At 46.4% G+C, this 15,770-nt stretch overlaps 1 protein-coding gene across 4 annotated transcripts in view; it reads left to right on the top strand.

Moving 5' to 3' along the window:
• The window catches only part of RHOT1 (ras homolog family member T1), a 92,940-nt gene that overhangs the window by 48,547 nt on the left and 28,623 nt on the right, over positions 1–15,770 (top strand). For 2 of the 4 annotated variants that reach the window (XM_030208402.1, XM_030208405.1), the window contains exons 17-19: positions 4,283–4,402; positions 5,988–6,190; positions 14,251–14,373. In XM_030208402.1, the coding sequence (XP_030064262.1) occupies positions 4,283–4,402; positions 5,988–6,190; positions 14,251–14,373 (446 nt within the window). The remainder of the gene's footprint in view (positions 1–4,282; positions 4,403–5,987; positions 6,191–14,250; positions 14,374–15,770) is intronic. The other 2 variants (XM_030208404.1, XM_030208406.1) reach the window with 2 other exon arrangements.

Raw genomic sequence — 15,770 nt, forward strand, 5'->3', positions numbered from 1 at the left:
TGAATTACATTTTACACACGGTCAGTGCTGGAGTCTGTCATTGTGGCGCCTGAACAGGGAGAGGCAGATTAAAATGGTGAAATGAGCCCGTGTCACATCCTGAACCATGAATATTAGGTAAAAGAAAAATCTGTTTTGCTCTCTTATTTAGAAGAAAAAGATTTCTTTGTAAGCAGGAATGATAACTGTTGGCTTCACAATATTTATATTTTATTTATATTTATATTTTGCTCACACCTTTTTCAGTAGTAGCTCAAGGTGAGTGACATTTCTGTGTCCCAGGAGGGCTGACAATCTAAGTTTGTACCTGAGGCAATGGAGGGTTAAGTGACTTGCCCAAGATCACAAGGAGAAGCAGCGGGATTTGAACCAGCCACCTCTGGATTGCAAGACCAGTGCTCTAACCACTAGGCCACTCGTCCACTCCATAGGAGAATTGTGGATGCCATCTGTTGGCTATGTGGAATTACACGTTAAGAAGCAAGTTGTAGGTGCTGCCTTTGGCTGGACTAATTTTGCTGCGCTGTGGGGCTTTCTCACACACTGAGGCCACTTTTAGTGCCACTATAAAATGGCTGCATTTTTCATTTTCTCTGTTAATGGCCATGTGCTAATTTCCCCATTAGTGCTTGAGCAGTTACCGACCTCTGTTTTATAGGTAAGGGCTCCCGCAGTTAAGTTGCGCCAACCAGTCAGCACAGATCATGCCTACTCACTGCCCCCAGACACGCTCCCAGCACTAAAAAATCTATTTTAGCATGGGTGAAGTGCGTGCCGATCCCAAAGCCACCACAGGAATCCTGAATGCACCCTTGGGTGGTGGTTTTTTTTTTTAATGTATGGTAAGCGCACGTTAGTTCTTAGCGCAGCTAATGTACCACCTACAGTGTGCTTGCTCACTCTTCTGTCCACATATTTATTCATGGTTGGGTGACCTTTACGCAGGGCTTTCTAATCTCAGACTATGGAAAAGTGCAGGCGGGGCAAACTTTGGTCCTGAGGGTCCTATTGGGGAGTAGTAGGGCTAAATACAGGAATGTGAGCTGAGGGAAATCCTATGATCCAGGTGGAAAGGTGCATGACAGCGACATCTCTTCCAGCCCACATATTTACCCTTCAGGTGGAAAGGACGTGATTTTGGCCACCATGGATGGTAGTGTGCTCACCTTGCTTTAAAGTGAGCAAGACAGCTGAGATCAGCTGTAACTTCTGTGCTGCAAAAATTGAAGCACATAAGCAAAGTTTGAAAAAAATATATTAGCTTCCCACTATTCCAGAATCCGTGGAATAGTTGTGTCCATCAACCAGCAGGTGGAGATATAGAACTAAAAACTGAGCGTAGACATATCTCTCTTGACATTCAGGTCAGATCCTTAGTATTTTCTATCTCCAGCAGGTGGATGAACAAAGCCTTTGGTTCTGAGTAATTTGCTTCTGGTCCAGTGGGTCAGCTGGTCCCCAGTTGAGCTTTGCAGGTGCCTTGAGTCTCCAGAGTCATATCTGGAGATCTTCAGATCCTTGTCTGTGGTGCCCTACAAATTTACTTCTTTTCTCTCTTCACCTCTCCCCTATTTCCTGTGGAGCACTCCTTTTTCCAGCACAACATGCTAAAAAAAAAAAAAAGGAGGAAAGAGGTTTGCTGGCGAGCATGGGACAGAGTGTCTGTCCTGAGCCTTTCTCATCTGTGGTAAGACTTGTGGAGACTGAGCTTGGGAGTAGCAGCCAGCAGTGGTAAGTCTGACTAAAGTTTGACTCAGAACCGCTTGGAGGGCTGCAAGTTCCACTCGGTGCAGGAGAGGGATCTTGTCTCACCACTTGGGACATGTTGTGCTGTTCTTGTGACAGTCGGGGTGAATGGCAACTCCTGTGGTGTTCCTGCTGTGGGACTCGCCGGCCAGCATCGGGGTGTTGTAGTGCATGCAAGCTGAGAATCCCATGGGGATGTGGAGGAAGCAATTGGTAACATATCTTTGGATTCAGTGCAGCTTCCGAATATGCCAGGTCTTCATGCTCTCTGGCAGGGCCAGTGCACAGTTTGATGCAGGAGAGCACAGGAATGGGTACCATTTTGTTGGGGCTGACTTGCAGTGAGGATCAGCCTCTGGCTGATCATGTGCAGAGCACAGCCGCCATTTTACAGCCTCAGTGCCCAACAGAGCACTATCTAGCCAGGTTTTTCAGCTGATAGTGGATGGTGGGATTCTCCATTTCTGGACTTGATGGTGAGGAAAAGGAATGCCGATGTGCCCAAGTTCTTCAGCCATTGAAAAGAACCGGGCTCAATGGGGAGACGCATCTACTGTATGTCTTCCCTCCTTGGTCTATGGTATGCCGTGTGTTGAAAAGGATCACATTACACCAGGATCGAATAATTCTTGTAGCCCTGGATTGGTTGCGGAGGCCTTGGTACATAGACCCGATTCAACTGCTGGACACGGATCCTCTCTGTCTTCCGCAGGTACACAGTCTATTGAAGCAAGATTCATTGCTCATGGTGGATCCGTGCCTCTTTGGTCTTATAGCTTGGCCATTGAAAAGGCTCAGTTGAGTTGAAAAGGTTATTCTGATTTGATCATTGCTACTTTACTTCAGTCTCGGAAATGCCAAACATCATGTCGTATGCGAGGGTGTGGAGAAAGTTCAAGGGCTGGTGTTCTGAGTGCAGACTTCGCCTTTCTCTGCTTAGATCGCACATATGCTAGTGTTTCTCCAGGTAGGTCTTCAGAACGGATTGGCATTGGGTTCTCTGTAAAAGTTCAGGTTGCGGCTTTGGCTTTTTTCAGGGGCCAACTACAGAAGATGTCTCTTGCGGCTCAGCCAGATATCGTTCAATTCTTGTGGGGAACAGGCTGCTTGTGGCCTCCCTTTTGTATGCCGTGTCCAGAGTGGAACCTTTATTTAGTCCTTTGGGCTCTTCAGATGCCTCCTTTTAAACTACTCTGGAAGGCCTCTTTGAAAACTCTCATGCTATAGAATCATTCTTGGTGGCTGTTGCGTCAGCATGTGGGGTTTCAGAGCCTCAGGCTCTCTCGTTGGGATCCCTTTCTTTGCTCTTCAGAGGCAGGAGTCTCCTTTTGCATGGTTCTTTCCTTTCCTTTCTTCCAAAAGTGGTACCAGCCTTTCATCTCTACCAATCTGTGGAGCTTCCGTCGTTTCGCAGAGAGGACGAAGAGGCTCGGTATTCTTCCTTGAAGCTTCTTGAGGGGCGTAGAGAGTCCTCATTAGATACCTGGAAGTCACAAATGAGTTTCACAAATCAGACAAACTGTTTGTGCTTTTTGGTAAACAGAGGCTTGACCTTATGGTTTCAAAGCCCACAATTGCTAGACGGCTGAAGGAAACTATCGCATAAGCTTATTAGCTTGCAGGGAAGCAGGCTCCTCAAGCCTTGCAAACTCGTTCTACGAGGTGTACAGTGGCATCCTGGGCGGAGACTTTCTTAATGTCTCTTGTGGCTATTTGCAATGCAGCGACATGGTTGACACTGCATACCTTTGCCAAGCACTACAGGGTGGACGTTGTGGTGCACTCGGAAGCCAGTGTTGGGGCTTCGGTCCTCAGAGTGGCGGCACCAGGATCCTACCCACTCTAGGGACTCCTTTTGAACATCCCTCAGATTCTTGAATAGTGGGAAGCTACGTAATGGAAGGAGAAACTAGGCCTTTCCTGATTTTCTTTCCATTAGTCCTTCCCACTATTCGAGAGGCTCGAGCAAGGTTTCTGAGATGTTTAGTCAGTGCGAAGTGATGGGTCAAATAACGACTGTCACCTTGCTTGGTGCTTCCTACATATTTCTTGTTCTCTACAAGTTGTCCAAAGATGAGAGGTCCACTCATTTGCTTGTCTGGTTAGTGTTAGGTTAGTGAGTTGTTTGTTTGTTGTGTTTATTCTGAGTTTCTCTTTACTGCTTGTCTACATAAATACTGAGGAGCTGGACTGGATGCCAAGAGAGAGAGATCTCAGCTCAGTTTTCTATCTCCACCTGCAGGTTGATGGACACAACTATCCTACAGGTTCTGGAATAGTGGGAAGGACCAATAGAAAGAAAATTATCAAGTTAGACTTAATTTCTCCTTAACAAAACCTTTTGAAAACAAAACTTACCTAGGGCGATGTTTATCTTTTGAGTCAGGGTCCATTTTTAAATTGTTCTGTATGTACTGAGGCAGGATTGTATAGTGTGATATCAATTTTAAAAACGTAATATTTAACCTAAATAAAATCTGCAACATCAAGCTTCTTTTTCTCTTTCCCCCCCCCCCCCCCCCCCTTTCCGGCAAAGCTCCATCAAGTCGCCGAATCGGAGTGTCTCTCTTCTGCTAATACCGTGTGTGACGTCGTCTGTCTGGTATACGATATCAGCAACCCGAAGTCCTTTGAGTATTGTGCGAGAGTCTTTAAGGTTTGTGGGATTTTGTTTCTTCTCTTTGCAACAAGATGTTGAGCGGTAAAATGTGAACCGATCTTTAAAGAAACATTTCAGGATAGCAGATTTGAAAGTTGGTACTTTTTACCTCCCCTGTTTCTCCTGCTAATGCTACAAAACTTTAACTGAGGGGTGACTTGATCATATATGGCCTCCAGAATCTAGAATCCAATGCTGCTCGTGAAAGGCTTTGAGTGGTCGTGGACACTAATATTTTCCCAGTCCACTATTGTCACCAAAGAATGAACTCCCAGGTGCAAGAGGATTGGGGACTGAGATTCAGGCTTCCTGCATTGGGCTGGCCCGATTAGGTTATTTTTAATTTTAAAAGTTTGAAATGTATTAAGTTATGTCCAATAAAAAAGGTATCATCTTATTTTCTTTTCCATGTTTTATTTTGTTTGATTTCTATTGATAACCTTAAGAGTGGACTAACACGGCTACCACACTCCTCTACATTGAGTGAAGAAAACTTTTCTCCAATTCGTTTTAAATTGCCTAAGAAACTGGACTTAAGAGAGGTCAAGATAAGAGAATGCAAGATAGCAAAACGTAAAACCAAATATACTTTCCAACAACCTTTAAGGTTATCAATAGAAATCAAACAAAATAAAACATGGCAAAGAAAATAAGATGATACCTTTTTTATTGGACATAACTTAATACATTTCTTGATTAGCTTTTGAAGGTTGCCCTTCTTCCTCAGATCGGAAATAAGCAAATGTAGCAGATCTGACGAAGAAGAGCAACCTTCGAAAGCTAATCAAGAAATGTATTAAGTTATGTCCAATAAAAAAGGTATCATCTTATTTTCTTTTCCATGTTTTATTTTGTTTGATTTCTATAGATTCTACATGGAATGTTGCTATTCCACTAGCAACGTTCCATGTAGAAGTCGGCCCTTGCAGATCACCAATGTGGCCGCGCAGGCTTCTGCTTCTGTGAGTCTGACGTCCTGCACGTACGTGCAGGACGTCAGACTCACAGAAACAGAAGCCTGCGCAGCCTTCTACATGGAATGTTGCTAGTGGAATAGCAACATTCCATGTAGAATCTCCAATAGTAGCAACATTCCATGTAGAATCTCCAATAGTATCTATTTTACTGTCATAGTAATGCTTGAATGTTTTCACTTATATACACTGTCAGCTAGCACATTTGCTTATTTCTGATCTGAGGAAGAAGGGCAACCTTCGAAAGCTAATCAAGAAATGTATTAAGTTATGTCCAATAAAAAAGGTATCATCTTATTTTCTTTTCCATGTTTTATTTTGTTTGATTTCTATTGATAACCTTTAAGAGTGGACTAACACGGCTACCACACCTCTCTACTTAAAAGTTTGAAAGAATTTTATATTCCACACGCAGAGGTAATTATACTTCCATGAATGACGTTTCAACTTGTTCAGCTTTCCATTAGCTAAAAGTTGAAGCGTGCCGTGATCTGTCTTTTTATTGGACAGCATTATCTCATATAAATGTGAAATTAGGCAAATAACATTTGTCAAATATATTTAGGCTTTCATAACTCCACTGAGCTTTTAACTGTTTTCACTCACAGCAGCACTTCATGGATAGCAGGACACCTTGCTTAATAGTAGCTGCAAAATCTGATCTGCATGGGGAAAAACAGGAGTATCACGTATCTCCAGCCGAATTCTGCAAGAAGCACAAGATGCCCCCACCCCAGGCATTCACTTGCAACACTGCTGACGCCCCGAGCAAAGACATCTTTGTGAAGCTGACGACCATGGCCATGTATCCGTAAGTGTCGAATGCTTCCTAATCCTGCTGCTGCACGAGGTGTAGGACGCTGCATGCCATTGGTGATCGCAAGAGTGGACGTAATTCTTTCTTCATAAGAATCGCTTAGCAACAGATAGAAGCTTCTATTGGCCGGGTTGTGGTATTCTGCAAAGCTGACCGTCCCTGTACCTGTGGTGCAGTGGTATGACTCTCCGTTTCGAATTCAAATATTTATAGGCAAGGTTGACTTTACTAAATTAAACTTTCACAGCCCTATGAAATGTGTTAAGATGGAACTGCCATCACCGTTTTGAGGTCAGGGTGACCCAAAAGCATTCAGCACTTGCTTAGATGCCCTGCAGCTAGCTGTCCTCTCTTCCTGGTCAAAGACCGTTCTCTGTGTTTTAGGGTCCTCTTATAAATGATAGCAGATAAAGACCAAATCAACCCATGCCCCAGGGGTGTAGCCAGGCCTTGCCAGGAGGGGGGGCCAGAGCCCGAGGTGGGGGGGCACTGTTAAGCCGCCTCCCCCCCTCCGGCGACCCCCCTCCCCCCCGCTGGATTGCGCCAACACTCTTAAATCCCCCTCCCACTACCAACCCTCCCCCGCCGTCCGCCCCATGAAGTACCTTGTTTGCTGGTGGGGATCCCCAAACCCCGCCAGCCAAGAGTGTTCTTCAGCGCCGGAGTTAGTAGACTCCGGTGCCTTCATTCAAGGAAGTTCGTCTGAAGGGTCAGCTGGTTTTGACGCCTTTACGTTCTGCACGGGGCTACATGCACGGTGCAGGACGTAAGGCGTCAAAACCAGCTGACCCTTCAGACGAACTTCCTTGAATGAAGGCGCCGGAGTCTACTAACTCCGGCGCTGAAGAACACTCTTGGCTGGTGGGGTTTGGGGATCCCCGCCAGCAAACAAGGTAAATCATGCTGTGGAGGGGCGGGCGGCGGTGGCGGGAGGGGGAGTTGTCGGCAGGGGGCCAGGGGCGAATCTGGGGGGCCCAGGCCCCCTCAGGCCCCACGTAGCTACACCACTGCCATGCCTAGTTAAGATTCTTCTACTTGGATCTTGTTTGCTTATGCAATGCAATATGGGTTTGTGACCAAAGCTAGTTCAATGCAGAGTACAGAAAAAAAAAAGAGGCCACTCATAATTAGGGATTACAATGTGTCCATAATTGTTTCCTGTTATGTAACAGTATCTTTCCTATGTCGATTTATGAATTCTAACAATTATTTTCTTACAAATTTCCTACACAAGTAAGCCTTCAATTGATATCAAAATAACGTATGATTGGTTCCAATCTTAACGTATGTGAATAAATCCAATTTTTTTTTTTAATGCTCGATTAGAAAAAACTGAATTAAAGATCCTTTTATATCTTATTCCCTTGGGGGTGGGAAAATGTAAATAACTGCTTTTTAATATTCCTCATATCAACAGCAGATGAAAGCAAAACTAAAAGAACATTACCATAAAATATGAACCAAGGGACAAAGTTTCAGAATTGCCCTTGATTCATCTGTTAAATCAATAAAGCTTCTGTAGCGGAGGACTGACCTGTCAAATTTACATGCCCCACACAACAATCTTGTTGCCATATTTTGCAGAGTTTGCAATCTTTTCCTTATTCTTTCTAAAGCAGCCAATATAAAGAATATTATAGTAATCTAATTGAGTTATTATAAATGCCTGTACAATTATTCTAAACTGACCAAATTCAGTTGATGAAACCAGCGTAGTTACTTTAGCTTTGTTAAGCACTATTAATCCATATATCAAGGAACAATGTAGAATCTAGTTCTGCCCCTAAAATTCTTAAAAGGTGATTCCAGAGGAAAGGCAATCTCGCTGATCCTCAAGTTGTGACATGCTGATACATTTTGAGAGGGACCTGTTCAAAGAGTGTTTGTTTTTATATTTATTTGCTTTAAAAAATGAAGTGTAACCCATCTTTCCACCCTGTCAAAACGATCCTGTACCCTCGATGTTCCAGTTTTTAATAATCTGACAGATGTTACAAGTAGGGTAACGTTATCCACTATAAGTAGAAACTTAATTTGATTAGTTCCTCACCCAAGGGTCTCATCGAAATATTAAAAAGAAATGGAGATAGTGGGAGAGCCCAGTGGGACTCCACATTTGACTACCTATGAATTGGATATCACATCAGACATTTTGACCCTATAATTTTGTTTTTTTAGTCAGGAAACCTTCAAACCGTTTATATTCAGTGTGCAACCCACATTTCCCTGCCCCGTCCATCTGAAAGGTGAAGACATACAATGTTTCTCTTTTGATTCTTACAAGACTACCACTCAAGACCATCTCCCTACGTTAGAACCAAGCTTTCTGATGGGCCACAGAGCCAACTGCCCATGCCCGTTGAAGTGTGGGTTTTAACTACGGGCATGGTTTACAGGTTACTCTAACCTTCTTGGAAATCTGATGCAGCTCTATTATTAGTGCTACAGCTGTCAATCATGCAGGTTACCCCAGTTAAATGCCCGTGTGGTCTGTACCCATGTGACGCCACCAGTCCGTGCTTCCATGGCCTTCACTTTTTGAAAGTAAAGAACCTTTTGTTTATCCCATGCTTTTTTTTTTTTTTCCCCCTAGATCTGCCATCCGTTCAGGGAGGATATTCTAGGCATGCATTATCCGTTCACCATAGAAATTAAGGGGGGAGGAGTTATTTATTTATTTACTAAATTTATATCCCACCTTTGCCCAAAGTGGGTAACAAAAGGTTCACATACATATTTGTTAAACATAAAACAATCCACAATAAAAACAATAATAAAATTCGCCTAAAAAAAAACCCAGTATTAGTCTTCATTTATCTAAAAAGGCCTTTATAAACAAATGTGTCTTCAGTAAACGTTTGAATTGTTGAATGTTATCACGTGATCTCAAATATCTAGGCAAAGCATTCCATAAGGCTGGAGCAGCAATAGAGAGAGCTTGTAATTTTGTCTCTACATAATGATATGACTTAGGAGAGGGTACATAGTAACATAGTAGATGACGGCAGAAAAAGACCTGCACGGTCCATCCAGTCTGCCCAACAAGACAAACTCATATGTGTATACCTTACCTTGATTTGTACCTGCCTTATTCAGGGCACAGACCGTACAAGTCTGCCCAGCAGTACTTCCCGCCTCCCAACCACCAGTCCCGCCTCCCATCACTGGCTCTGGACAGATTGTATAAATCTGCCCTCCGCTATCCTCGCCTCCCAACCACCAACCCCTCTTCCCCCCACCTGCTCCGCCACCCAATTTCGGCTAAGCTTCTGAGGGTCCATTCCTTCTGCACAGGATTCCTTTATGCATATCCCACGCATGTTTGAATTCCTTTACCGTTTTCATCTCCACCACCTCCCTCGGGAGGGCATTCCAAGCATCCACCACCCTCTCTGTGAAAAAAATACTTCCTGACATCTTTCCTGAGGCTGCCCCCCCTTCAACCTCATTTCATGTCCTCTCGTTCTACCGCCTTCCCATCTGCGGAAAAGATTTGTTTGCGGATGAATACCTTTCAAATATTTGAACGTCTGTATCATATCACCCCTGTTCAGAGCTGATAAGATGTCTCTGATCTTATAAAACTTTTGTGGTTTATATAATTGCAAAACATGTTGAAAATAAGCTGGAACAAACCCATATATACATCGATAAATCAATACAAGAATCTTAAATTGAACTCCATACATTACAGGAAGCCAATGTAACGTTTTCAACGTGGGCTGCTGTTAAGATGTGTTATTTTACAGCTAACCCCAATTATTAATAGCTAGGTCTCATTGCACAAAATGGGACCTGTGCTATAATACCATGAGTTTATCACAACTCATGCTATTAACAAGGGTAATTAATCACTTGAACTTTTTTTTACTTGTTGGCTTTGCTCCAGAATCAAGCGAAAAGGGAGAGAGGACCCCGAAAGTCCCACAGAAAGACCAAAACAATCCCTCTTGTTATATTGTATGAGGTGGTGACCCTGCAGGGAATAGCAAAGTAAATTCCTACGGTGGTTGTTAGTATCAAAAAGTACTTAACATTACAGTTAAAGATCCAAGAACAGCAAACGTCGCGTTCGCAGAACATCTTGAGTTTTGGATGTTGGAGGGCGATGCATTTTAAACAGAAATACAAGCGACTCCAGTGTTTACGGATGAGCCACAGGGTCAGGTAACCAATTGCTGAACGTAAATGGGACACCACAGTCTTTGCGAGACTCAGGCTAATATTCTTGCGTCTCTTTCTGTTGCTAAGGGCCGTCTTCATCCCTGTCTGTGTGGTAGGTGGTGCTTTGTGTATGTTACAGGAAATATCCTGACCTTTACATTTGAAACCAGTATGACAGCTGGCATTTGCTAACCATGGAAACATTTATTTTTGTCTTGAAATGTTAAATTTAGTTTATAAAATTAATTACAGCCGTAGGGTTTTTGTTTTTTTGGAATTTTTTTTTTAGGCATGGTGACGAGGATCCTAACTGAAGAATTCAGCATTTCTATATTTACTTCTATTTTAGATTTCTTTTGGAAATGTATGACTTATTTCATTGCTGTTCTCTCCTGTAGAGTGTAAACCTTTTCTTCTGTCGAGGGACAATGTGATATGTATTATTGTTTTGTTTTTTGTTTTGTTTTTGTTTGCTTAAATTGATTCAGACTTGGGTGTTACCAGGGCTAGTGCAAGGACACACTGGGCCAACCTTCACCCCACCCCCCTCCCGAGATTTTAATTATTAAACTCCAGACTATAATTACCTGAATATCGCCCCTCCCAGACTGATCCTGTAAAAACACATAATTGGGGGAGGGACACGCGCAAAATGAGCAGATAACAAATTCAGAATTCAACAAAGGAGATCTCGCATGTAAGAAACCCTGTAAATATCAGAGGTCTCAAAAATTTGTTTGTGAATATGGATAATGGTTGTAAGACAGACCCTATACCGGACACATCAGACTCCCCAGGAGGGTTCATAAGGGATTTATGGATTTTCAGAAGAGTATAAATAATTGGGAACACAGGATGTTCACCTTTTAGAAAATCATACTCTGTGTAAAAAAAAATGCCCCTTGTTTACCGGTTTCTGAAAGAGAGTCGATACTTTTCTTAATTTTGTGCATTTGATCACATGGTAAAATATTATAAAAATAAGCGAACATCCCGTGACCCCCTATTGTTTATACTGTTCCAAAAAATGCCTCATAAACCCTCCTGGGACACAGTCTGTCTTAGAACCACTGTGCATATTCACAGACACATTTCTGAGACCTCCGATATTTAAAGGGCTTCTTAAATGTAACATAGTAGATGACGGCAGAAAAAGACCTTCAAGGTCCATCCAGTCTGCCCAACAAGATAATTTCACGTGTGTTGCTTTTTGTGTATACCTTACCTTGATTTGTACCTGTCCTCTTCAGGGCACAGACCGTATAAGTCTGCCCAGCACTAGCCCCGCCTCCCAACCACCAGCCCCGCCACCACCACCGGCTCTGGCACAGACCGTATAAGTCTGCCCAGCACTAGCCCCGCCTCCCAACCACCAGCCCCGCCTCCCACCACCGGCTCTGGCACAGACCGTATAAGTCTGCCCAGCACTAGCCCCGCCTCCCAACCACCAGCCCCGCCACCACCACCGGCTCTGGCACAGACCGTATAAGTCTGCCCAGCACTATCTCTGCCTCCCAACCACCAGCCCCGCCACCGGCTCTGGCACAGACCGTATAAGTCTGCCCAGCACTAGCCCCGCCTCCCAACCACCAGCCCCGCCTCCCACCACCGGCTCTGGCACAGACCGTATAAGTCTGCCCAGCACTAGCCCCGCCTCCCAACCACCAGCCCCGCCACCACCACCGGCTCTGGCACAGACCGTATAAGTCTGCCCAGCACTAGCCCCGCCTCCCAACCACCAGCCCCGTCTCCCACCACCGGCTCTGGCACAGACCGTATAAGTCTGCCCAGCACTAGCCCCATCTCCCACCACCGGCTCTGGCACAGACCGTATAAGTCTGCCCAGCACTAGCCCCGCCTCCCACCACCGGCTCTGGCACAGACCGTATAAGTCTGCCCCGCACTATCCCCTCCTCCCAACCACCAGCCCCGCCTCCCGCCACCGGCTCTGGCACAGACCGTATAAGTCTGCCCAGCACTATCTCCGCCTCCCAACCACCAGCCCCGCCACCACCACCGGCTCTGGCACAGACCGTATAAGTCTGCCCAGCACTATCCCTGCCTCCCAACCACCAGCCCCGCCTCCCGCCACCGGCTCTGGCACAGACCGTATAAGTCTGCCCAGCACTATCTCCGCCTCCCAACCACCAGCCCCGCCACCACCACCGGCTCTGGCACAGACCGTATAAGTCTGCCCAGCACTAGCCCCGCCTCCCAACCACCAGCCCCGCCTCCCACCACCGGCTCTGGCACAGACCGTATAAGTCTGCCCAGCACTAGCCCCGCCTCCCAACCACCAGCCCCGCCACCACAACCGGCTCTGGCACAGACCGTATAAGTCTGCCCAGCACTAGCCCCGCCTCCCAACCACCAGCCCCGTCTCCCACCACCGGCTCTGGCACAGACCGTATAAGTCTGCCCAGCACTAGCCCCGCCTCCCACCACCGGCTCTGGCACAGACCGTATAAGTCTGCCCCGCACTATCCCTCCTCCCAACCACCAGCCCCGCCTCCCGCCACCGGCTCTGGCACAGACCGTATAAGTCTGCCCAGCACTATCTCCGCCTCCCAACCACCAGCCCCGCCACCACCACCGGCTCTGGCACAGACCGTATAAGTCTGCCCAGCACTATCCCTGCCTCCCAACCACCAGCCCCGCCTCCCGCCACCGGCTCTGGCACAGACCGTATAAGTCTGCCCAGCACTATCTCCGCCTCCCAACCACCAGCCCCGCCACCACCACCGGCTCTGGCACAGACCGTATAAGTCTGCCCAGCACTAGCCCCGCCTCCCAACCACCAGCCCCGCCTCCCACCACCGGCTCTGGCACAGACCGTATAAGTCTGCCCAGCACTAGCCCCGCTTCCCAACCACCAGCCCCGCCGCTCCTTTGCTGAATAAATCTTTTGAACCTTTTTGATGTGTGATCTGCTCCTTTCGACTCCTTGTGTGCAGTCCTGCAGATTACTGGTACCGCTGATTTCATTGTACGTTTCAATATTAAATGGGTAATAGCAGGGATGATGGTTCTCTGAATTGACAAGGCTGTCAGGATCTCTTTTGCCTTGCCCGAAGGTGCCAGCTTAGGCGATTGCCTAGTTTGCCTGATGATTAAGCCGCCTGTTGGTGTTGCCTGTGGCCGTGCAGCTCCAGTGATTGACATCCTCCCTGTTATAGTTGAAATTCCTTTCATTTATAGGAAAATGTACTTTTTAACATTAGCATAAAGGGAAGGAATTTGGGATTTAGATCATGAATTTTTTTTTTTTGTCAATTGTAGCTTCAGGTGAGTTTTATATTCAAGTACAAAATAAACGGAAGTAAATTTTAAGCGAGCATTGGTTAATAAACGTGGATAAAGCAGCACTGTCATTTACTTTCTCAGTTCTGGGCTAAATTTTGAAAGATAAATGGGTGCTCTTATAGCCCTCCTGAATAATGCAACCATTTCTGGGAGGTTCTAATTAAAATACATTCCCCCCCCCCCCCCCCCCCCCCAAGTTCACCCCTTTTCCCAAAGTTGTTACCACGCTTTCCTTTGCACTGGTGATCAAAATGTCCCCTGTGCATTTTCAGTACAACAAGGTGCACCGACTTTTCTGACCTCCCAGTGTACTCTGGATCTAAAGTGCAGTGAGGGAGGTGTAGGATACCACAGACACAGAGAAGGAAACGCGACAGGCCCGACTCTTAGCAGAACTGACCGAGACTAGAAAAAGTTCTAGGAGTTAAAACGGGAAGAAAAAGAGATTATTGCCCTTGCGGCCGGGAGGCAGTGCTGCTTTAAACATGAGGGGAGACTGTTTTACTGAGCTGTGGCTTTTAGTTTTCCTCCCGTCCTGTTGCTCTTGGGCCCACTCTGAACCGCTGTCCTTCTGTGTGTCTCCGCAGCCATTCCCGGTTACGCTGTATGTGCGCCTGTAACAGATGCACTTTCTGCATCTGTCAGAACTTCCTCAACTCAGACTTGCTGCAGTGTGTAAGGAACAAGGTCTTCGCCGCGTTTCTTAACAGGTCCTTCACTTTATTTATGGGTACCAGTTGTATGTCTTAACCAACTCACAACTTAACTTACTGAGCAGATTTCTAATTCATATCCACCCGACCTGAGCAAAGGCTGATGCTTGCCTGCGAACTGGCCCCCTGCATAGAGCTTCCAGCTGCAGCTGTTTGGCAGATAACTTTATATCAATGTGCTTTTGGTAGCGGATTTGAGCAACTCAGAAAAAGAGATAAATTAAGCCACCCAGAAAGCTCCACAGCGCGCATGTTTGCCTTCAGTATTAGAGTGAAAACAGACACAGGGCCCATAATTTTAAGATGAAGCTGCTTGGTTTTAGCTGTAAGTGTGTGTGTGTGTGTGTCAGTGGCTTAGCCAGACAGCCAGTTTTGGGTGGGCCTGAGCCCAAAGTGGGTGGGCACAAAGTTTTCTCTGCTCCGCCCTCCCTCCACCACTATACCCACCATTTCTCCCTCCTCTCCACCCCTATGCCTACCATTTCTCCCCCTCCCCACCTATCCCCTCTGTATGCAGCATGTGTCCCTCCCCTCCACCTCATACACAGCCAAGACTTCTCCCTTCCTCACCCCTCCACCCCTTTGCTGCATCTCTCTCTTTTCCCCCGTGCATCTCCCTCACCCACCAACCAAGTCTCATCTTTCCATCTTCCCTCCCCCTGTGCAGCATCTTTCTTTCCATCAGCTGCTGTGGCCCCCCGTCTTCCCTCCCCCATGCGACATCTTTCCCCATCATCCCCCCCCCCCCGTGCAGCTGCAGCATTTCACCCTCCTTGCAGGCCCGCCCAGCAGCAGTGTTCCTGACGGCGATTCTACTCACAGGCTCCGCTCGCAGTCACAGCGATTCCCACACGCTGCCTGCCGGCTGCCGCTCAACAATCTCCTTGCGCTACTAAGCGCTAACCTGCAGAGGAGAGACTTCCAGGTTAGCGCTTAGTAGCACAAGGAGATTGAGCGGCAGCCGGCAGGCAGCGTGTGGGAATCGCTGCGATTGCGAGGGGAGCCTGCGACTGGAATCGCCGTCAGGAACTTTGCTGCTGGGCGGGCCTGACCCGAAATTGGGTGGGCCTGGCTACGCCCCTGGTGTGTGTGTGTGTGTGTGTGTGTGCAAATATTCACCAAGGATGGAACAGGTCGAGAGTCACTGGTAAGCTATAGACTGCGCATTAGTACAGAGCATAAATCAGTGGATATGTTGTGAGTAAATCTGCACCTTTAACCAGCAGCCCCTTTCTGAAAAAGCAAAAAAAAAAATACCACCTGCTCGTGAATCTTAAAAGCTTTTTCTGACAGTAAGTGCAATGCCATGAAACACACAAAGCCTCTGGGTGTGTCCCACACAGAGGGGATTTTGCTTGCTGGAGAAGGCAGAGTCCATCAGTCTGATTGTTTTC

The sequence above is a fragment of the Microcaecilia unicolor genome, chromosome 6 (genome assembly GCF_901765095.1).
Source record: "Microcaecilia unicolor chromosome 6, aMicUni1.1, whole genome shotgun sequence".
Lineage (NCBI taxonomy): Eukaryota > Metazoa > Chordata > Amphibia > Gymnophiona > Siphonopidae > Microcaecilia > Microcaecilia unicolor.